Below are 24,977 nucleotides of genomic sequence, written 5' to 3'. Positions count from 1 at the left end.
CTGCATCCCTACCCATGTCCACTGCCAAACAGAGTTCTCTTTCTAAAACAGAGTCCAAAGTGCAAATCATGTTTCTCCTTGTTCTACAGTATTTCCTGGGATTCCTATAGCTGACACAGTACAAAGTCCAGATTTCTTAACACGTCTTTGAGGTTTCCCACAATTGAAACCCGACTATTGAAACGCACTGTCTCCTTCACAACCCTCACCACTGAATGCCCTTCATACTCCTCAGAACGCCCTTCCTTCCAGAGGAAGCCTACTCACTAGGCTCCCAGGTGTCCTTCATGCAGCCTGGTGCAACTCAGCCTGTGCCAACAAAACCCCAACTCCTTGAGGAACAAGACCACCAATAACCTGTTCCCAGGAAGCAAGCGAATGCCTGCAATTACACATGCTCAGGAAATGCAGTTATTGAATGAAAGCCCTGGTAAGTTCTGATTTCATTCCCTTGGCAGCATTCCATTTTTCCCTTTATTATCAGAGAGAGAGAGAGAGAGAGAGAGAGAGAGAGAGAGAGAGAGAGAGAGAGAGAGAGAGAGAGAGGCAGAGAGAGTCAGAGAGAGAGACAGAGAGAGACAGAGAGAGAGAGACAGAGAGACAGAGAGAGATAGAGACAGAGAGAGAGAGACAGAGAGAGACAGAGACAGAGAGACAGAGAGACAGACAGAGTGAAAGAGAGAGACAAAGAGAGAGAGACAGACAGACAGACAGAGACAGAGACAGTCTTCTCTTCTTGTTCTAATTTCCTAGGAAACAACCTCAAACAATCTTACAGATTAACTGATCATAATATTAACTCTGATTTTTATTTTAGAAGCTATTGTTCAAGTGATTTCAGGGCTAAAAAGTTGAAGGGAAAACTGAGAAGGACCCTAGAGAAGATATGTAGGATTAGCCAGAAGATCAAGATAGAAAGTCAGTCAACTCCAGCACTGTGGAAACTCCTTATTAACCAACCTGTGGGAGCAGGCCACCTCCCCCTTCTTTCTCAGGCATTCTCTAACACATTGAAATCTGTCAAAAAACTCTTATTTGTGGCATCAGTACCCCTAGGTTTCCTTGGTGACTATCACAGATCTTCAGCCAATCCAGAGGTGTCAGGAGATGTAAGAAATAACATTCTGGGAAGGTGAGTGAAACTCTTCCCACAGTGAATTCTTGTGAGCCCACCTAGGGTGCAAGCTAACGCCGCCTGACAAGCTGCAAACCTTTTCTTGTTTTAGTTTAATAGTTTTCTGTTAAAAGGAGCTCTGCTGTTGGCTGTGTGCTGCAAGTTACAAGGTTGTTGTTTTTTTTTATCCTTATTTACTGCTGGGAGTATTTAAAATTCTTTTATTTATGAAAGTTGCTTGCTTTTCCCTCTAAGCCTGGAGCTGTATTTTATGGGTGGATTGCATTGGAGCCTATCTCCTGTAGCTACAGATAAATTTATTACCGTATTAGCAGCTCCTTTGTTTTCTCTTTGGCTACTGAAGGGAGAAATGTTTAAACGTTTAAACTTACTGACTTGTGAAAGGGAAAATATATAAATGGGCAACTAAACCAGAAAGAGGATCAAAGACAGTGTTGCTTAGCACAATGCAAGCTCTTCTGCTGCTGTTGCTTATTTGTGCACTGAATAAAACAACATCAGGGACACCCCAAAGCTGGGGCAACTGGGGAGCATGGAGGAGCAGGGAGCAGAAGAAAGATCAAGGTTGTGATGATCAGCCAGGAAAAGAAGGGAGCCAGTGGGAAAGTGAGATTTGTGAGGCCCTATTCCCCACTTCTCCCAGGGCTCCAGCAGCCAGCACAATCCAGTGCTCACCGGAAGCCCTTTACCTCTCCTGCTGTGCTTTCTGCCTCAGCATTGCCAGGTAAAAATCTGTGAGCCACAAACAACACCAATTCCTGATTCCAGGTCCTCACAAAAGGGAACAGGCTTATTCCCAGAAGGGCAGCTGATTCTAGCTCTGTTAAGGTTTTTTAAGACCTGCTGGGTTAGATGCTCCTGGAGGGGCCTTGTCTTCCTTCATGATACAAAACTGGTCTCTTCACTCAGCAAACATCTACTAGCTTGCCTAAGAACATTTTTATATTCATACTACAAAGAGTTGTCCCAACTCCATTTCCTTGCCCTTAAAACTTCCCTTCCCCTCATCTCCTAATTTTTGAGCTTCTTTTCTTGCCTTTTTTCTCATGTCTCTCTGAATCTTCTTCACCCTCTCCCTTGGTGCTGTTCTGTTCCTTCTTTAAGCCTACAACAAACAAACTTTTTCTCTTGAATAAATGATATTTATCTCTTGAAGATGGTTTATACAAGAAATGTCTTGTGATTACAATTTCCCTGAGTCTTTGAGGTGACAAGAACACTTTTATTTTCTCATGGAATTGGGCTTGCACTCAGAACCTCATGCTTCCTCTTCTTGCTTGCTGAATTGGCACTTGACCACTTGAGACACACCTCCAGCCATGTTTTTTGTGTATTATTTCTAGAGACAGAATCTCATGGATTTTTCTTTCCAGACCTGTCTTGAATGCCAGTCTTCTAGATCTCAGTCTCCTGAGTAGGGAGGATTATAGATATGATCCATCAATATCTATATTAAGAATCCTTTCAACTCTGGATTCTTTACTTTTTTTTTTTTTTTTTGCCAGTCCTGGGCTTGAGCTCAGGGCCTGAGCACTGTCCTTGGACTTTCTCAAGGCTAGAGCTCTACCACTTGAGCCTCAGCACCACTTCTGGTTTTTTTTAATGTATGTGGTACCTAAGAATTGAACCCGGGTCTTCGTGCATGGTAGGCAAGCACTCTACCACTAGGCCAAACTCCTGAGCCAAATTTTCACCTTTTTCGGTTGGTTTTTCCTTGTACAACACAGCATGACATACGATAGCTTGTCTATTTATATCTCTATCTATATCTGTGTTTATGTTTTGTTACTGAATGAGAATAAGGAAAGAATGAAATGTCTTGAAAGAATGATTAATGATCAGAAAACACTTTGTGGGCCAGGAGTTTGGCCTAGTGGCTCTTATTATAAAGGTAATGGAGAACAATGAAGTAAATGTATTCCAACATCCACTTCTGCTTCACATAACAAAATTGCCTAGTGCTCCTAACAGAATGAGCATGTAACACTGTATATACAATGATCCAGCCAGCTTGTGTAACAGTTGACAAAAGGGAAACAAAAAATACTTATTTGGTTCAGAAGAAACATTTCTGAAAAAGAAAAGGGGGACAGGAGAGGAAAAAAAATGAGAGAGAGATAGAGACAGAGCCACACAGACAATTATGCTGAGCAGAATTACTCATAGCCATAACTGACAAGAGGCTTTCCTAAGCCTCACTTAAATTTGGCAAAACAGATCGGTAACATGTTCACAAAACACTCTCCGATAAAACAGAGCAACACAATGGCAATCTTAAGAAATTTAAGAAATCTGAGACTGGCTGTTTGGGCAATCCTTTTCATTACTTTTCCATGACCTGTAGCGAGGAAACATGGGATTAAAATCACAGAGGGCGTCCTGACAATGAAATCGGACACCATTTTGTACTGAAATAAACTGGAAGCCCTGATTTGTTTGGAAAGTATCGCAGTACGAAACTTGTCATTTTCATTCTGGCAAGACTTCCCTTGGAACAGTCTGAAGAACCTTGAGGCTAGATCTGCAGACCATGTCAGACCACCTAAGAACTCTGTTTGTGATGGCCCAGAATGTAATGCCACAGAGGGCACCTGCATACAAGCGGCCCTTTGCAGCTTCTAGCCTTTCTGCTTTCAATGTTGTTGTTTTTTTAATTCCTTTTAGAGGGTTACAGGAAAAGACAGTTTTACTTAGGAATAAATCCAAGGAACACCCTAGTTGAGAATGTAGAAAGATCCCTAAGGAAACAGCCTGGAAGGCAGCAGTTAGTAGAAGGTTCAGAGTAGAGATGAGGTGGAAATGGTAGATAAACAGTCTACTAGGCAAGCTGAGGGGTGCTGGTACTGCAGTTACTCATTTGCTGTGATAGGAAATAAGTGAACATTTATCACTAGACCAGAGGATGTCAATCAGCCATGCAAATCCCAAATTGAAACAAACCAAAACAAATGCAATAAAGCATTCTCATTTTTTAACTTAGTTTCTTTTATTTAAAATATCCATTCTTATTTATCAGAACATTATTTTGGAGTTTGGGTCCCAATAAAAGTAAGTACCCAGCTTTTATACTTCTCCCTAGGCATCTATTAAAGTGTGCACATCAATTGATACAATTGTATTATGAGGAGGTTGCTGTGCTCCGGCCGTAAAAACCCATAAATAGAAATCGAGTACCACTTTAACTCTCAGACAAAATATTTAGCCACATATTCTGCCATGGGATGTAATGCCTGTGCTCCGCTGCCCACACCCCAATTCCTGTGTGGACCCCCTAAGGTGAGGGCGTCCTAGCAGGTCATCAGCATGGCTGGGAATGACTGGATCATAGGTGCAGAGTTCATGAAGGGGATTCACGCCTTCAAATACTGGAAGCGTCCCTTCCCTTCAGCCATATAAACACACACATGAGGCAATCCACAAGGCAGGAAGCAGTCACTCAATATATTTCAAAATGCTTGCCACCTTGATGTGGGGACCTCCAGTCTCCAGAACTCAAGAAATGTCTGTGGTTGAAGCCACCCAGTCTGTGGTATTTTCGTTACAACAGATGGATTGAACTAAGACAATTTTGTTGTTCTTGGATTTGTTCTTTTTCTTTATGAATAAAGTAGACGAGAAGAGAATGGGGCCTAATGATGGATGGATTTTGGAGGACAGACAATTTTCATCTTTGTCAGGAGAAACTGAAGTTTATGAGGACTGTGCTTCCTATTACGGTGTCAGAAACACGGGTTTCTTTCCTTAGAAAGGGCAAAAATGCAGCCTAATGTTACAACCTCTTGCAAGAATGTCATTGAAAACAAGATGATTGGGAGGGGGTAGGGGACAGGAAATGGGGACAAAAATATGAGAAGGGGTATCAATGTGTGAGAAGTAATGCACTATCTGGAGAATGAAACTGTAACCCCTCTATACATTACCTGACAATAAAACGTTAAAATAATAATAATAAAAAAAGAATATCGTTGAACCAAGATGGAGACTCAGCTAAAATAAGACAACTGGCTGGAGGCTGAGCCACTACGAAATGACTTGACCTTGTTAGTGGATGTGCACAGATTTCCAATCAGTATGGAAAGAGTTCTCTGTGCCAAACCTATTCAAGTAAGATGTGAGAAAATAGAGGTAGACCTGCAGAGGCTCGTGTGATTGATAGCATGAGAAACAAAGTGGTGATGCTACATCAAAAAGAACTTAGTTCCAGAACTTGGTCCTCAGAACATCTAAAGGTTTTTCTCAACTTCAAGTGGGAATACAGGACACAGCAAAGGTAAGGCAGTCAAACGTTTTCACTTTTTTGAAAAGGAAAAGAATGCCTTATTTAGAAAAAAAAAAAGAGTCCTTAATGAAAATACTTAAATAAGAAATAAGGAATAGGTTCAATCACTAACCTGCGACACTAAAAACTAAGCTCCTTTTGTACTATATTAGGTACTTACACAGTCTCAGAGTTCAAAAAGGACTACATCATATTTGTGGGAAGAAAAGGATTGTGCAAAGTTTCTCTTACCGACTGATCAACTTTTCTGTCAGCCATATGTATCCCAATCTAACGGCCATGTCTATTATGACCTCAAAAAGTTTTCTTGCTCTTTCCTCTGGAAGGTTACTTGATTTCTCTGAATCAGTTTTTCTCATTTGTAAGATGGTTACTATTTCAAAGAGTGAGTGTAAGGATGAAAGGTGATGACTCCTTCACTTGAGAATAAAAGATCCAGCCTACTGTTTGGAAAGTAAGACCAGTTCTTTTCTCTCCTCTGGTATTAGGTCTAGCAGAGGCAGCAGCTTAGAGGAAGACAAGCTATATGGTAAAGCATTGTACAACATTAGTAAAGGTCCCAGTGGTGGGGCTGGAAGTTTGGCCTAGTGGTGGAGTGCTTGCCTAGCATGCACGAAGAAGACCTGGGTTCAACTCCTTGGTACCACATACATAGCAAAAAGCTGGAAGTGGTGCTGAGGCAGAGCTCTAGCTTTGAGAAAATTCAAGGACAGCACTCAGACCCTGAGCTCAAGCCCAGGACTGGCAAAAAAAAAAAAAAAAGAATCTACAGTGAATTTAAAATGTCAAGTAAGAGAACATATAGAAGAACATTACATAAACATATTTTATTAGCTGTTTTGGTGGCTTATGGTTCCACCTTATCATCATTTGATAAATGAGGTTTATAACCAAATGATACCTCATTCTTTCTCTAGTTTTGCACCCTCTGAAGAGTCACACATTTATGCTATGGGTTAACAGAGCATTCCAAAAACATTCTTAATACATTATGATCATCTCAGGTGTGGACGGTGTTAACATGTTCTTAAAGAATTATGACTTCTGCAATAACAGTCTGGGTGAACCATTAAACAGTCTGGGTGAACCATTGGGTATTATTTTCCTACAATGTGTTACTGATTCATTGGAACAGTGACCTTTCACCTACCCCTACACAATACTTACATCAACTACTCTCCCAGCTACTAAGGGTGGCAGGAAAAGAACATGTAGCTGAGAGAAGAGAGAAAACTACTTACTTACAGCTTGCACATTTAGTATGCACCCAGTTAGGATTGCTAGCTCCCTCATACAGGTTTTGCTCAAAACCTTTGGTACTTCTAAATTCCTTATACTAAATGAGAATGTAATGATTTAACAGCATACATTTAGAGAGCCAAATCAATATAAATTTTTCCAAAATGGGCAGACAGAAGGTGAAGTCATTAAAAAACACATGGTCAGAGAGGCCCTCCAAAACAGGTTAGTGGAAAGTAGCCAAACAAATGCATTTAGTCAATATACAATGCTAAAGATGATAGGAGAGAAAAAGAGACTAAAAAACATAATAAATCTACACTTTGCTGAGACATAGATATGGGTTTTCCAGAATCAGGGACAATGGGAGGTACTATAATTGAGGAAGTAGTCCAATCCGCCAGAAAGGGCATGCTATGTGGAAAAGGTCAAAGGTCATAAAACGGAAGCAGGTAAGAAGAGGAAGCTGGAACATTGGGCAGATTGCTCTTGGTCCCTGATCAGGGACTTAGGATTTGGAATTATGATAGGTTCCATCAGGCAAGTAACTTCTATGAAGCGTCTAGTTTCTCTCAGGGTACAAGAGAAAGGAAGACAGAGGTACGCAAAATCTGTATCTAGTCTATCTTTCCAGCATTGGGCTTGCTTTGCTGCAGACTTCCAAATCTAGGGAAAGGAAGGAAGAATAAGGTAGGGGATATAATTATATAATTTAAATACTTTTGTGGATAAAGGTTTGTTTTTTTTTTTAAAAAAAAACCAAAACCCTCATAGTAATTATTTTAAACCACCACTGAAAGCCTCCTAAACACTTATTTTGAGCTTGGTATTAAATATTCTCCAGTGACGGCTGTGATTCAAATGTGAAAGGAACTAGGTCGGCAGACATCCAGTCTCTTGTGTTGCTTTCCACACAGTCAGGAAGAGGTTGCTCACAATACACAAACTGGTTTGGTGAAAATAAGCAAATTACCAACTCAACAGTGTCTGTGAGAAGCTGTTTCCAGGATAAATGTTCTTACTGATTTGAACTAATTAGTGTAGGTGTACAGAAAAAAAAGGATTATTGGCTGGGTTTCTCAGTGCAGAGTCCAAATGCACTCTATTTCCATTATTTCATGTGTGCATTCAATAAAAGCCATGCACAGTTGTAGCCATAAATTCTGTGAATGTCAGATGCCCAGATGTACCCCTTTCTAGCAGAGTATCTTTCTTTCAGCTGCTGTGGGGCTTTGGTAATAATCAGGAACGGGGTGAATTAGTGAAAATAGGTTGTTAAATTTGATATAGAAAAGGTACTCAGTGGCTATTGAGTGCTTCCTAGACTGACCTTTCTTGAGGTTGACTCATATCACAAAATAAACTATACTGATTTAAAAACAATCAAAACAGCCAGATAAACTCTGGACCGGAAGCAAGGAAGATGGGAGTCTATGATTCTGTGCTTGCTAGCCATGTGAACTCAGGCTCTGGACAAACAGCCATAGAGGAACCAAGAATCAGGCACACCGACAGGTGTGATTCTTTTTTTTAAATAGATGGCCACTGTTATGGTTGTGTTGAACTTTTACAGTTTGTGTCAAAGGTATATAGCAGGAGAGACTCAGAAGGCAAAAGGCATGGCTTACTCCCCTCAGAAATGTCAACAAGCTTGTAGGGAGAATAGCAGAGGGGCAGACTGGTTAGAAAGCACTCATGTGTAATTCTAGGTCTTATGGAAGAGTTCAGATGTTTAGCCAAAATGAGGTAGAGAATATTTGGGCTTGAAGGAAGAAGAATGTCTTGAAACAGAAACACCATACATTTGTGAATAATTTCACTTTGGGTTCTGCCCCCTAGAGAGGCAGATTTAGGTCTGAGACCACATTGACATTTAGGAACACAATTAGGTCTATGAGACCCAACATTGACTTTGGTACAACTTTTCCAGCTACATACTTTGGCTCGCAACAGATACTGGCTTAAGCAAGAGAAAGGGAAATAGACAATTTCTTCACATGTTTTCAGATTTGCTAATGCTTTCACTTTTAATAAGCAACTTAATTCTTTCAGAGGTAAGAAAGTTACCTTTACTGAAGCCTGTTTAGTACAAGCAATCTTCCTATCATGTGAGCATTACTAAGAACTATCTTTGCTTCTAAGAGAGAAACTTGAACACTTTAGAAGTTAAACTAAGCTCTTAATATTTCAAGCCCCAAAGCTACAACAGTTGTTTTGCTAATGGTAGGAGAAAATCCAATGTTTGAAGCAGAAGTACTTCAACTGGAAAATTCAAGAGTGGTTTAAAACCTGTCTAAACTATTTCTCAAAGCAATACAAAATGTATTGTATTAGACCCAGGGGATATATCAAAACAGAACCTGAAGTAGCCCACATTTTCTTTCTTTTCTTTTTTTTCCCCCTTTTCTTTTCTGGAGTCAAGTCAGTTACTTGCTTATTCTGGATGTCTTTCAGAAGCCATTCAACAGTGGCTGGTTCCCAAAACAGTGAGGTTTGTCTGCATAAAACATGTATGTTGAACTTAAAAGGGTATAGATGACAACTTTTACATTAATGTCCTGAATGTCTTATATGTTATAGTAGAAATTTACATAGTGTTACAAAGTAAAATTCAGCTGACATTTTTTAAAGTAATTCCATAAAGGGTTTTCTTTTACTAGGGTGTTGAAAATTATATATTTTAATGCTTGTTAACTCAATGTCCAATGTGGTTAGCCCATTCATTTTGTTTTCTGTAAAATATATCACGAAGGGAAAATAATGGTATCCATAATCAAGTGGAATATGAAAGAGAAGTGAAATAGAGAAATTCAAGTACTTTAAGAGAGGTTTGCTTTTTAACATCATTTCTTACAAATACTGGCCATGAAGAACTCCCCTCTCTCAAAAAACAGCAGTGCTGAAAGAAACAGTAATGCTGATGGCACTCATACTTCTCTTTTCTCCTGAGTGCTTACTACATACCAGCTAACAGGTCCAGTTTGAATTCTTATATCACCTTAAAGAGGTAGATATGGATATGTTCCTTACGCTTGTTTGGCAAATGTGGCAGCCGGAGTAAATAAAGTTTCATTTATTACTATGGAATCCAATAATGAGTTACTCTACTACTGATCTACCTGTGTTGGGTCATGATATTCTTTCTGGCATTTCACTTGCAGAAAGACGCATAATAGTAGCTGCCTATACATATTTTCAGGTGTAAATATGATTGTTCTTGGTTAGTTCTTAGACCAGTACAAAGTTGAAGGCACTTTGTAAAGGTGTGTGCCTTCTCACACGCAGTCAGAAAGTTGCATTTTTCTGGAAGAAGATGGTGCATAATTTCCCAGCTTCTGATTACCTGGCTTCTGTCCATAAGAGCATGGCTAGTCTAGAAAAGCCGTAGTCTACATCACCTGGACTCATTAAGAGTTAAACATGGAACAGTGAGAGGCTCTGACTCAGCAGGGAAAATCTATTCTCTAAATATCACTTCTGTTGATTCAATAAATGTAGAGTGCATATTTTTCCCTCCCTGATTTCCCACCCCCTCCCTGAAAGCCAGTCAGTAGAAAGAAGGAAGCAGAATAGTAATGAGGCTCAAAATCTAACTATCTCTAGGGAGAGATCCCACAACGTCTCTTATAAAATAGATGTTTAAGGCATGTGAGACTGAGACTTAGAGTATACCATGGGGGACTCAGAAAAGATGGTTTTGGCACTTTTAAGACATTTTTGGTCCTTTAAGTCACCCAGTTAATGGCTTAAGAGATGATAGTCCCTCATACCTCACTTAACAGATAAAACAGTGATGAAATCCTGAGCTATCTCAATGCAACACATCTCCAATCCTGTTTTTATTGTGTAGACTGTTAGGTCAAATTAAATGGGAAAAAAAAGTGATACATGGAGTTGGCTGGAAGTATTTCCAGAGATGCAGAGCTGGAATGCATGAGAAACTTGAATAATTATACAACGACCCAGTACATACTATCTTAGGTCACTTTTAAGAGATTTTAATTAGAAATTGGGAGTTATAGACAGGTCACAGTATGGGATTCCTTCGTTCTTAGCTCACAGTTTAAATGCATCCAGTTTTTAACAAATGGACTCTGAACAAACTGAAAGTTTTTAACAAATGGATTTAGGACAAACTGAAAGACTGGAAGTCTTGCCTCTGCAAACCTGAAAGGAATGTCTCAGATAAAGAGCACAATCAGAATTCCTAATGAAATGGTCTGAAGTACTGTGACAAAAAAATTATGCAAGCCATTTGGCACTGCTGGCTCATGTTTATAAGCCTAGGTATTTAAGAGAATGAGAACTTAGGATCATGATTTGAACCAGTCCAGGCAGGAAAGTCCATGAGACTTTTAAAACCCAGAACTGGATCTGTGGCTTAAGTAATAGATTGAGAGTCTTGTATAAAAAATAGCTCAGAAACAGCATGCAGGCCCAGAATTCAAGCCCCAGGCCTCGCACACAAACGCAGGCATATGAATACGCATACCCCCGCCCCCCAAATTATACAAACCATCCAAAACAATTTTAAAATAAAAACCTAAAAGATTGGGTTGTGAGTTTGCCCTAGTAGTAGAGTGATTGCCTAGCATGCATGAAGACCTGGGTTCAATTCCTTGGTACCACATACATAGAAAAATGCCGGAAGTGGTGCTGTGGATCAAGTGGCAGACCACTAGCCGTGAGAACAAAAAGTCCAAGGACAGTGCTCAGGCCCTGAGTTCAAGCCCCAGGACTGGCAAAAAACCCCTAAAAAACAAAAACCTAAAGGATTTTCTGACCAACTTTTAGATGATTCTTGTCCCTCCTTCCCTCTCCACCCCCCTCTATCTCTCCATTCCTTCTTTCCATTTTTGCAATACTGGGGCTTGAACTCGGGTCCTGGGCAATGTCCCTGAGCTTTTTCACTCCAGATTAGTCTATTATTTGAGCCACAGAGCCACTTCTGGTTTTCTAGTGGTTAATTGAAAGATAAGAGTCTATATATAGATTTCCTTGCCTGGGCTATCTTCAAACCTTGGTCCTCAGATCTCAGCTTCTGGAGTAGCTAGGATTACAGTTCAGAGCCATTGATGAGCAGCTCGTAGATGATTCTGAATGATAGTTTTTCTCAGTTGAAATCTTTATTTTCTAAGAACAAGACTTTCTGCCCAAGAAACGTTGATTGACACTGATACTATTCTAGAAGAGCCTTTTGGGTGAGGCCAGCTAGCTGGCAGTACCCTGGCAAGAGTCAAAGAAAGGCTGTGGGAAGAAATGAAGGCAGGAAACCTTCAGCTTCCCACATCAGCTCTGAAGAGTGATTCCCAATTCAGTTTGTATGTACCTTCAACTACAGTTGGTTTTATGCATCTATTTAAAGTTGAAAAATTGTTCAACAGTTTTTTTTTTCAAGTATAATCAACTGAGGCTAAAACGATACAGTCAGCACGACTAGGACTTTTTGATAATGGATTTGTTTTACGGGAGACAAAGATTTCCATTACTGGGATCGCCAGGAGGAAATCACCCCTCCTTTCCTTCCGGATTCCCTTGACTCCCACTCAAACAGTCTTGCTATGCAGCCTAGAATGGCTTCAAACCCAAAGTCTTGCCTCTGCCTCCTGAGTGCTGAGATTACATGCATGCACCAGCACACCTGGCTACAGAAAGGGGTTTTCCATGCGAACTTTTAAGAATTTCAAATTTGATACCTTATCAAAGGGTACCATAAGAAAAAGAAACTCATCTTTTAATTTTAATAGTATTAAGAGTAGTATTTGATTTAAAAAAGCCAACAAAACTTGGACCGCTCTTAGCATTACATACTGAATATATATACATACACATATCTATATGTTATATATAGTAATCAACAGCAATTACTTGCCTCCTTATAAAGAAGATTAAAAGATGGAAAACAAATACATGTTTCATAACAAAAATGTTCACTGTGCCAAACAAGCTACAAGCTATTGCAATACTGCTCTCTCTGCAAATGTACATGGCATCTCCTTTATATATGGGCCATGTACTTATATTGTATCAATTAGTATTTCACCATACCAACAGTGGCATTCACTTTATAGGCAGTTAAACTTTGGCTTAGAGAAGTTGATTTTAATTTGTTGAGGGTCCCACAGTCAGCCTGAGGCTGAACTGTGGGCTTAACCACTATGCTATTTCAGAGACTAATTTCAATGTACTCATTAAAATTGTCACTTAGCAAAACATACAACCACAATTTATTTCCTAAGACATTATGTTCCTAAGTTTATTACTTGTTAATTATTCTTCGTGCTCAGGGAGTAATAATCCTATATATTTTTTCGATGTACCAGCACAATCTGAATACCGACAGGATGCTTTCTTTTGTTTAGCAATGAAGAAAACAAATCATGATTTACCTACAGGCACTCTAGCAGTTTTTGTGATTTGCCTGAAATCTCAACTGTGAATTTTATTACATGAGATTGGATGGCACAACGCAAATCTATGTTTCTTTTCCTGCTGAGAAACAGATGTGTGTACCCCGTAGGTAAAACCCTGAAGAGCTGGATTTGTAAAGTCACCACTTAGCTCCCAGGGGGGAAAAAAACCTTCCCTAGACAGCTGGGCTTGAAGGCTTGGCAGTTGGGATCCAGACAAATTAGTATTAAACCATAGAAACACAGTGTGATGCTTCATGCCCCAAACTACTGTTTGGATGTATAAGGAGACTTTTAACCACCTTATTTAAAAAATATCAGGTACCACCAGATATAAAACCAATAGATAGCTTTTAAAAAGGGAAGCCCTTAATTTAAATTTATAGGGTGACTCGCTTCTGAAATATTTATAGCATATTTATCCTGTCCTAGGTAATTTGCAGTGCCTGAAAAAAGAATGGTAAACAAGAGCAGAGAGACACTGTCCCCATTTCTAATGGAATTGTGTTGTTAGAGGTAGGAGTAAGAGTACCTTTGTGGTGTTTATTAACTTTAATTTTACTACCTTAGGATCTCAAATGAGAATAAACATCACTGTCAACCACGCACTAACATAGCATGTAGAGTATTTTTTACATTTGACTTTTCAGATTGCTATCTACACTCAGATAGGGAAAACATTTAAGGACATATTTATCTATGAATTAGAGGGAAAGAATAGATTGGAATAAAAGAATGAGAAGCCATGCTGCCACACGCGGTAGGTAAATGTCTAAACTAAGGTGAATAGATGCCCTGCCAAATCACCATAGCTTCAACACCGCTGGCCTGATCTCTGAAGTGTCAAGAAAGCTGTGCTGCTGACAATAACATGGAGGCCACCAGGGTGCTGGGACTATTTCCATATAAGCTTCATAGTACAGTGAGTAAGTGTAACCCAGCTCTGTAACCACTCTCAAGGGCCATCTGGACTCAATGTTTGAACTTCTCTCATACATGCCCTCATTTCCTCTTCTGATCCTGGTCCCTTCACCTGGTCCAGGCTTCCCCATCCCTCCAATCATTATGATATATCACACCTCTTATGCACCAACTATGGACCTGTTTTTCTTCTTCTGCAAGCACATTCTCAAATGGCCCAGCTTGCTATGGTTGGCCTGAGATCATCTTTCCAATTTTAATTCCTCCTTCTGCTCCTCTCCTCCCTTCCTCCTCCTCCTCCTCTTCCTCCTCGTCCTTCTCCCCCCACCCTTTCTTCTTGTCAGTTGTGGGGCTTGTACTATGGGCCTATGTACTGTGGCTGAGCTCTTCAGCTCAAGGCTACCACCCTACTGCTGGAGCCACATCACCATTTCCTCCCCGTTCTTTCTTTACAAGTACCTTATCATTATCCTAGTGTACTTAAAAAGAATCAGGTATCTTCATACTTACTAGTAACAGAATTTTGGATAAAATCCTCTGTGCTATCATTTGATTTTTAACAACAAAGCATGTGCATATCACATCCCTTAGTTAGAGCACCACAGCTAAGGGTAAACATAAGATTCTGGAACAAATGGCTATCCCTACAGGATGGGAAAATCAGGAGCCCATATGAAGGTGGGATATGCACTTTCTACCATATGCAATTTTCCCTTTCGGTAACTTCAATTGTATAGTAGGTGCTTATATCTACTTAAACACATATGGCTTGGATTTACTTGTGAGCACTTTCCACTTAGTTTCTCACTTCTATGTAACTCGATTTCACTTTCTTCCACATAGGCTTTAAACCTCACAGTTGTCCCATAGTAAATACTCTACCTTGTTTACATATCAGTTTTGTATCATTATTTGTAGACATTATCACTTCATATATGATGTGTAAGCTTTCAGAAAGCTTTTCTGCCTGGGCGGTCTTAGTCATAATTTTGGCTGTGATAGCTGAATATTCATACATGTGAGGGTGGAGAATGGAGACAACTGAAAGCTACAATGCCATTTAGTATTTTGTGCTTAGTGCCTGGCACAGAGCCTGTTGAGTAAACAAGAAGTATGTCTACTCACTGGTGGAATTTCTGTTTCCAGCTTGTGTTTCTAGGATTATAGTTTTGATTCATGATTAGTACTTGTTCAAAAATTAAAAGCATAAACAATTTTGACAGTTGCAAAACCATCTACCATTCTTTAAGTTACAAGTTGCTCAATGATTTCCAAGAAAGGGGAAAAAATTATCAGAGGACTGTTTGGAGGATGAAGTAAGAGATCAGCATTTTAATGAAAAAAATCTGAAGTCAAACAATTGTTACATATAATTTCCATTCCATAGCTAATGTCTACACATGTTTTTCTTCTACACATGTTTTTCTTCAACTCTCTTATCCCCATCCCTTCTGCATGGCTGGCCTCTCAGCTTCACCTACAGCCAGAATTATCAGGCTTGCTCTACTCTGCGTCACAGTGGCTATTTCAAGCACCTGTATAATCATCACCTCTCCTGTTCTGTTTTCCACCTTCTAGAACAAACAGCCACCTTAACTTTAGAGTATTAGGAGATCTTCTGATGTATGCATTATATTGCTAACTTCTGTTTTATACCTATATTCCTAGTAAATCTTTATTCTTTTTCCAAGTATGACAGCAAACCTGTATGGCAATGAAAATGGCATCCTAATAATTCAGACTTTTATTTCCAAAATTTAGAACATTTAAAACCAAACAAACAAACAAGGCTAGTGCACTAGCCTTGAGTTGAGGAGTTTAGGGACAGAATCCAGGCCCATAGTTCAAGCACCATGACTGACAAAAGCAAACAAACAACCTCCCCACAACTTCAAAAGCAAAACAATAGATCTTTCTTCTCAGATTATTTTTATTTTCTTTTATGGTATTAGACTTTGAATTCAGGGCCTCACACTTGCAGTGTGAGGTACAAAGTAATAATACTACTACCACTACTATCAGAGCCATTCTGTAAATCTTATCACCACCCCCTCCCTGCCGCCACCCCACCCTTTAAAAAAAACTTTTTTTGGAAGTACTGGAGTTTAAACTTATGCTTGCTTAGCTTGCTTGTTTGGCTGGTGCTATGCTACCTAAGCCATGTCTCCAGCCTTGATTTTTGCTACTGGTTTAGAAAAGGGACTCAAGTAAACTTTTCTGCCTGGGCTGGACTCAAATTGGGTCTTCCAGATCTCAGAATCCTGTGTAGCTAGGATTACAGATATGAACCACTGGTACCTGGCTCAGTCACTTTTTGCACTGGTTACTTTCAAGTAAGGATCTTGCTTTTTTTTCTTGGGTCAGCCTGTACTTCGATAGTCCTAGTTATGCTTCCTTTATTAATGAAGTGACAGCTGCATGCCACTGACTCCAGCCATTGTGCTTTTACCACTGGGTAGGATAGTAGGCACATGTTGCCATACCCAGCCATTGACTGAGATGTGAAGTCCCAAAAACATTTATACTTGGGCTGGCGTTAAATTATGATCCTTTGATCTCTACCTCCCAAATAGCTAGAATTATATGCTTGAGCCACAGTGCCCAGTTAGGAATGGTTGGCTTACGTTTGCTTGCTCAGCTCACTCTCTTTCACTTGAGCCATGTCTCTAGTACTTCTTTTTTTTTGGAGCTGGGACTTAGCAGACAAGTTCCGCCTGGATCTTAGCCTCTAAAGTAGCTAAGATTATAGGAATGAGTCAGTGGTGTTGACTGTTTCCAAAAAGAAGTAATACATATAAAGCTGCTATAAAATGCTAAATATACAAAGTAGAATAACCAAATATGAACAAGCTCCAATCAGTCAGCAACTATCTAACGATGGGGGGGAGGGTTGGTGCAACAGGGGGTTTGAACAAGAGAGGTGGTCCCGGTGGGGGGTGGGATTTCTGAAGGAGCTTTTCTATCTCACACTAATAAGGAAATCTTTGGCTATTTATTTTAGCCTTCACAGATATAAAGTTTGCATCGAGTTATATCAATGTGTAAAAATGGTGTGATAGGAAAACAATGTATTCCCATATGTATGTGAATATAAAATAAGACAAGGCAAGGTGGTGAAGTCTGGATGGCCTTGAGAATCAATGTTACTTACATCCAGAGAGCCTTCATTGATTACAATCATTCCCATGTTCTTTTTCAGCAGTTTGCACGAGTGCCCTGAGGAAAGAGAGGAAATGGAGGATTCAATTAATTTCTCCAGGGAAGTGAGATGTGAACATAAAAGTACTATCAAAATGCCTAAAGAGGTTTTTTAAACTTTATTTTTTAAAAGGAGTAATGGTTTTCCCAGGTTTCCAAGAAGTTAAAATAAGAAAACCTGGTGAGCACTGGTGGTTCACGTCTATAATCTTAGCTACTCAGAAGGCTGAGATTTCAAGGTTGTGGATCAAAGCCATCCCAGGCAGCAAAGTCCAAGAGACTCTTATCTCCAAGTAACCACCAAAAGGCCAGAGGTGGAACTGTAACTCACATGGTAGAGAGCTAGCCTTGAGGAAAAATAAACAAAAACCTTAGGGAAAATATTCAGGCCCCAAGAGTAGAGTCAAGCCTTATTACCAACACACACACACACACACACACACACACACACACACACACACACACACAAAACAAACACCCCCCCCCCAAATACTCTTAATTGCTATAGGAGAGCTAAGATACGGTGCGGGGGGCTTTAGGGGAACAATGTTTAAAACACTATGGAAGAGACTGTGGTAAGGATTCTCAGTGAATGACAGGTACCAAATGTATATGGACATTCTTCCTGATGACCAACACAGAGAGCTAAAGAAACAGATCTTTCCAAAACACAGTGGAGGAGAAAATGACTCCATCTAGAATCCAGGACCCTCTGACCACCTCTGCATGGACACTGTAGTATTCTCTCCTTTCCAGCCTTCTTTTGCTCTGGTGAACTCACTTTATCACAAACTTCCCCTTTCCTAAATCCATCTCTGCCAGTCATGCCAGCTTGCCATGGTGGAATGTGGTTGAAAAAAGACAAGGAACCCTATCAACTGGTCTCATATGAAATAAAAAATCCTTTTGTGATCTCACTCCATTGCATGGTTTAGAATTCACTGTCTCTGTCTCTCTTGTCTCTTGTGGTCTCATGTTATAGACACCCTTGAAATGGTTTCTTCAGAGCTGAGGTTTTATGTATAATACACATGATTACTATCAAGAAATTAATCTGTATCAGGGTTTACAGTGCTCAGGCCACTGAATGTTAGCGAATTTGGATAAACAAAACTGATTTTTCTTTTGGCATATCATGGGTAACCCAGGACTGTAATACTACTAATTTTCTTCTTAGTAAGTCCTCTGTTATGGACTGAATTGTGTGTGCCTGCCCCCAAAGTCACATGGTAAAACCAGACTAACAAAGAGACTATATTTGGATACAGGGCCTGGGAAGAGATGAGGGTTAAATGGGGTCATAAGGGTGAGATCGCCAATCATCTGAATAGTTATGCAAGCGAGGACAGGAAGCCTCATCAGCAAGCTTGGCTTTGGATATCCAGTCTCCAGAGCTGTGAGAGATAAACGTCTATGGCTAAAAGCCACCCCTCCACCCCCATGTGTGGCCTAGCAGTAGGGTGCTTACCTCCCAAGCACGAAGCCCTGGGTTCGATTTCTCAGTATCACATACACAGAAAAAGCTAGAAGTGGTACTGGGGCTCAAGTGGTAGAGTGCTAGCCTTGAGAAAGCCCAAGGATAATGCCCAGGCCAAGTTCACACCCAACGACAGGCAAAAAAGCCAACCAGTCTGTGATAACCAATCTGTTATGGCTGCTTAAACTGAATCACCTAAACTCTTTTATAAAAGCAGGAGCTGAGAGAGCAGGATGAATGCAAATTGGGAACCTTCTTATTTCTTAACCTACAATCAAGTGTTAAGTCACACAGCAGTGATAATCCAGAAGCACCGCCAGAGCTCCAGTTGCCATGGGTGGAAGGTAGGTAGGTGGCGATTGAAAGGTGAGAGAAAGTCTGTGTGGCTGCAAGAGATAAATGTTAGGCAGCATATGTGATGGCTTCCATTTTAAAGGGGCACTGGAGCCACAATGACATTGATAAGCTTAACGACATCACAGATCAGGAATCTTGAGAACAAATCTTTTCAATCTCAAAACGTCTCAAATCCATCACACGACAACCTTGGTTAGATTTAAAACTTGAATCATGCGAAATTACCTATATTAATGGCAGTTTCTTGCTTATCCCCTGTAAGGATCCAGATTTTGATGTCTGCTTTCATTAGTGTTTCTATGGTTTCAGGGACTTGATCTTGTAATTTATCCTCAATGGCTGTAGCTCCGAGCAGCTGAAGATTCTGGAGAAAATGAATAGAAAAAAATGTTAGGAAAACCAGACAGTTCTGTAAAAACAAAAACCAAAGTATATATTTGTTTCAAAATTACAGACATAATAATAATTCAAGGATTTTGGTATAAACTCCAACTATCTATCCCACTGAGTTTTCACTCTTAAAGACCCTTGATTTTCATCCAGTAATTCTGACATGAGAGTGAGACTCTAAGAAGTTGTCTTACATCTCCCTAAGGAAATAATTACTCCCCTCACCACGCATGGAAATAAAAAGTCAATTGAAAAGCAGCAGATAACTACTAAGAAAACCAAAAGAGTGGAAGATTTAACACAATGAAGGAGCAATTTTATTCACCTGTTTAAGAAGTATAATGATAATATGCAAATATTATTAACTATTACTTTCATACACAATGCCAAGAAATGTATATATACATTTAGAAATATGAAGAAGACAGCAATAACCAAAATGATAGTATTATCTCTTTAAGGAAAAACAAGGTAGGTGTTGGTGGCTCATGCCTGTAATCCTAGCTACTCAGGAGTCTGAGATCTCAGGACTTCCCAGGCAGGAAAGCCGGTTAAACTCTTATTTCCAATTAGCCATCAAAAAGCCAAGTAGAACTGTGGCTCAAGTGGTTAAGCACTAGTTTTCAGAAAAACAACAACAACAAACAAACACAAACAAATAAAAAAACCTTAGAGACAGAATTTAAGTCCCTAAGTTCAAGTCCCAGGACCAGCACCCCCCCTAAAAAAATAAATAAATAAAAAGAAGAAAATTTTCACATTGTTGAACAACTGCAAGTTAGAAGGCCAAACTATCACAAATCCCTCATTCATTAAGACCAAATACAATCAATACTTCAGAGATACTTCTAGAGATCACAATAAAGTGAACAGCATAATGAAAGGAATCGCATCCATTTTTGGTTTTCCAGTGAATATAAAACTTGTGTTTATACTATAGCATATTATGTATGTACATAATATACTATACATAAAATATATAATATACATGTAGTATGTAACACCACAAAGTACTATATATTATATAACATACAGTATATAGTTATAGTATATAGTATATAATGTATATATATGTAGTATAGTTTATGATATACTATAGTGTATAGTATATAATAACATACCTAAAAATCAACAGAAAGGAAAAGTAATTTGTGAGGCTGGGAACAGTAGCATACATTTGCAATCTTAGCTATTCAAAATGTGAAAAATGTACGATCAGTTAGGGCAAAAGTAAGGAAGAACTTATCTAAAAACAAACTGGTTTTAATGGTGTCTAAAATCCCAGCATGCATTTGCCCAGCCCAGCCATCTTTAGACAATGGCCTCCAACCTCTACCTCCCAAGAGCTGGGATTACAGGCACCATTACAAACCAGCAAGGTTCTTCATGTCTGTTTACTTTCCACTCAAAGCCATCCATGAGAGTTGGAATTAACTACTCTTAAGCTCCTGTTCATATTTTTATCTACTATGAATCACACATGTTAATGCCATCTAGAATGGTGGATCCTTTCCAAAATATTTCCAATCTGCTTTGCCCAGACCCATGACAGAATCAACACTGCCTATCACAGCTAGAGCCTCAAGTAATGTATTTATAAAATAACATTACTTAGAAATCACTCTGTATTCCATGATGCTGCAGAATGGATATTATGTTAGCAGGCATGAAAGCATAGTTCTTGTTCTTATCCATCAGAACTCTTAAGTGAGACAAGGTACACTATCAATAAACAATAATACTTCAAAAAGAATCTTTTTCCCCTTCTGTGCTATAGGTCCCAGTAATATGCTTCAAATATTCAGTAAACTGCTTTACAAATAGATCATACAGGTTTTGTCATTCCATTTACAGAGCCTGGGCAGGACAGAGTAGATTTCACATAGTACTTAAGGGCTCCAGGATTTTCAGAATGGCTTAATGTCCCCTGTGAAGACTGTCTGCTATTTGAAACTAGACATTGGTTTCTCCTCTCTAGTTATGAAAGCTCTCAAGGGCATTCCTTTTGGTTTCCAGGAGTGTAGCCACATTCACCAGTGATCTCCCCACACCCTCCTGACCTCCTGCTGCAGGGGGCTCCATCAGCATCTGCTGCCTCCGCTGCACTTCATGTGATTCAGATGCCCTCTTTCCTTCCACCCCATGAGCAATAAACAACCAAAGTCAGTTTGGACTTCTCTTCCACAGACCTCTCTGACCCCTTTCCGTCTTCCCAGCACTGAAGAGGGTTCAGGCCTTGCTCTGGATTGGAATTTGGCTTAAGAGCATGTTATGTCTGGTATGATCTTCTATCCAGACCACTAAGACTTTTCTATACCAACAACAGGACTGTTTTGTTTCCTTATCATTCATGTGTTCATTGGATTAGCAATTCTAACTTCTTTAGGTAGCTTTTCCTTTGCATTTGCAACTTGGCTGTGTGGTACAATAGCCTCACTCCTTCTAGTCTGTCTTGGCTTTAACCTCACTATGGAATCATCTTCAGCTTTTGATTTTCAATGAGAGACATAGAACCCTGCTTTTCACTTAAAAATACACAGGGCATACGAGGGTTTATTTTCAGTATTGTGGTATCCCACAGAATAGGAATACAGATTGAAGAGAGATGGAAGAACAGCTAGAACAAACATACACACACACACACACACACACACACACACACACACACACACATTAAATTCATTGCTTTATATGGGTGTGGTCATGACACCCTTAAACAATTATATTAATCAATATCATTGACACAGGGCACAAATGAAATTTTGGTGCGAAGTTTGAAATCATACAAAAATGATCAAGATGTAACATGAGCACCCACCGTTAGAAAATGCCAATACCACATCTGATATCCATGTATAAGGCTTAGGCCTGTACCAGTTAAGAATGCTTTTGGATGCAAGCAATAGAAAACAATGACTCACGATGGCTTAAGTGCAGGTTTTTTTTTTTCCCCTCACCTAAGTAAAACTGACAGACGGTTGTGGGTATTATTAGATTAGGAGCTTAACTGTATCCATATTTATTCTCTTACTTACTCTGACTGGCTCCGAGTGGCTATACAAATACAATTATGAGATCAATGAGGAAGAAAAACTTAAGGAGGGAAGCCAGATATGGTGGCTCAAGCTTGTAGTTTTAGCTACTTGGAGGTAGAGATTGAAGGATTCTGGTTTAGGCCAGCCCAGGCATAAAAGTATGTCTGACTTCATCCTGACCTATGTTTGGGCTAAATGGTATACACCTGTTTCCCCACCAAGGCAACCAACAGGAAGATCACAGTCCAAGCTGGCCTTGGCTTGAAGTAATACTCTATCTTAAAACCCCCAACCCATATAGTTCTAAATGAAGTCAGTTTCCTCTTCCTGCTAGTACATAGCTTTTCCAGCTTCTACAGTAGAGCTATCAGGGCAGAAGGGGATGAGGATGAGTGTTAGGCAGCCAACAGTCTCAGTTGCAAGGAGCATGCAGCTAAGCACGTATCTGCAGGGTGCTTGGAAGAAGACCCAGCATTCCTGTCAACAGATAAGAGCTCCAGGACTCACTATCTTGCCTACTGAAAGCTGGCTCATCCTGTAAAGCCCAAGCTCAAACGTACTGCTCCTTTCTTTTGTTTGTGAGTCCTGGGACTTGAACTCTGGGCCTGGGTGCTGTCCCTTCTTTTTGCTCAAGGCTAGCTATCTAACACTTGAGCCACAGCTTCATTTCCAGCTGTGTGTGTGTGTGTGTGTGTGTGTGTGTGTGTGTGTGTGTGTGTGTTTTAAGGCTCTCATTTTTTTTGTGAAAAATATAATTTTATTGCTTAATTTTATTAAGGTTTTATATAGAGGGGTTACCATTTCATAAGTCAGGTAATGAGTACATTTCTTCTTTCTTCTTCTTTTTTTTTTTTTTTTTGCCAGTCCTGGGCTTGAGCTCAGGGCCTTAGCACTGTCCTTGAACTTTCTCAAGGCTAGAGCTCTACCACTCGAGCTTCAGCACCATTTCCGGCTTTTTTCTATGTATGTGGTACCGAGGAATCGAGGAATCGAACCTGGGTCTTCATGCATGCTAGGCAAGCACTCTACCATTAGGCCAAACTCCTAGCCCTTCTTCCTTCTTTTTTTTGGACAGTTATCCCTCCCTTTGCTTTCCTTCACTTCTTAAAATAAGTTGTCCCTTCTGCTGTGCTCAGAATTCTTTACATTACCTTATCTTATCCACTGAGAATCTCAAGCTGAAAAAAATCTGAAATACAAAAAGTCTCAAAATCTGAAGCATTTTGTAATGACCTGGCAGGCTCAGCTGGCCAATTGTTTCTGTTTGTGTAAAAATGCTTAACCTGCTCGACCACCTGTGAGTGGTTATGACAGGTGTGTGTGGTTATTGACTGTGGGCACTGTACTGTGATTCATAAGATAACTTTCACCTGCATGTGGTGCTCTCCTTTAAAAGCTCAGCCCCATTGAAGGTCAGAGTTGCTCTCTATCAGCCCAAAGGTAGAGAGTAGCTGCTGCGCTGCTATTAAATTGACTCCTAGTTCATTTCATTGAGTGCTGGTGACTATTGCTGGGGGGTTCAAGGGCCCTCAAAGTGGCCGGGATATTATACATTTTGAGTTCCAACATTATCTCACAATGAAAAATTCCATATCTGACCTCCTGCTTGGTGCCAGTGAAAACATAGGTGTAATAAAATTACTTTTAGATTTCTGTGAGTAGGTATGAATGAAAAAAAAAAGAATTTTGGGTGCCTTACCCAAGATATATCACCTTAGTTTCATAAAATACTCTCAAATCTGAAAAATACGAATTTTCAAGTACTTCTGATTACAATCATTTTAGAGAATCATGACTCAAACTGCATTAAGATGAACTATTGGGCTTTGTTTAGAAGTAGGGACTCTTGTACTCTCTTCTATCTCTATAGCTTTAAGCATTAAATATTTTGTATGTTTACTGAGTGAGCTGATGATGAACAGAACAAAATCCAATATCCAAGTATTACAACACATTGCTACAACTTAGACCAGTTTCTTTTCAATGATGTCTTAGTACATAATATATAAAGCAGGAAGGCAATTTCTTTTTTAGAAAGGAGACTGTTATCATTCATAGGAAGCAGATTTGAAGGCTATCATAACTTGAATAATTATCATAAGTCCAGAAAAGGAAGACCATCAGCACGGACAGGCTGACATGATCACAGCAGCTGTATTTCAACATCTGACAATGACCCTGTCACTTCTTTCTGTTACGTCTTGATATTTTTAGTAATATAATTCTGGTCTCAGCAGCAATGTGTGAATGTTAAGTTTTCTATGGACAGCCATAAGATTTTTTAATGTTCATCGAAATAATTCGGTAACACAAATCTACAAAAATTACTAAGCCAACCCACACACTGGTGGCCTGTGACTCCACTCCTACGTTCTTAGGAGACTAAGATCTGAGGATCAAGGTTCAAAGCCAACTTGGATATGGAAGTCTGTGAAAGATTTATCTCCAATCAATACCAAAAGGCCAAAGTAAAGTTATGGTTCAAGTAACAGAGTGCCAGCCTTGGTGAAAAAGTTAAGGGACAGTACCCAGGCCC

General features: G+C 39.7%; 1 protein-coding gene across 4 annotated transcripts in view; it reads right to left on the bottom strand.

Moving 5' to 3' along the window:
* Positions 1–24,977, bottom strand: part of Atp8a1 (ATPase phospholipid transporting 8A1) — a 209,185-nt gene that overhangs the window by 73,486 nt on the left and 110,722 nt on the right. For all 4 annotated transcript variants that reach the window (XM_090343659.1, XM_090343656.1, XM_090343655.1 and 1 more), the window contains 2 exons: positions 19,242–19,380; positions 17,136–17,200 (listed from right to left, as the gene is read on the bottom strand). In XM_090343659.1, coding sequence (XP_090199785.1) covers positions 17,136–17,200; positions 19,242–19,380 — 204 coding nt within the window. The remainder of the gene's footprint in view (positions 1–17,135; positions 17,201–19,241; positions 19,381–24,977) is intronic.

The sequence above is a fragment of the Megascapheus bottae genome, chromosome 13 (genome assembly GCF_031878675.1).
Source record: "Megascapheus bottae isolate mThoBot1 chromosome 13, mThoBot2.hap1, whole genome shotgun sequence".
Lineage (NCBI taxonomy): Eukaryota > Metazoa > Chordata > Mammalia > Rodentia > Geomyidae > Megascapheus > Megascapheus bottae.
The sequence above is the reverse complement of the archived record's forward strand: the minus strand, read 5'-3'. Positions and strand labels throughout refer to the sequence as shown.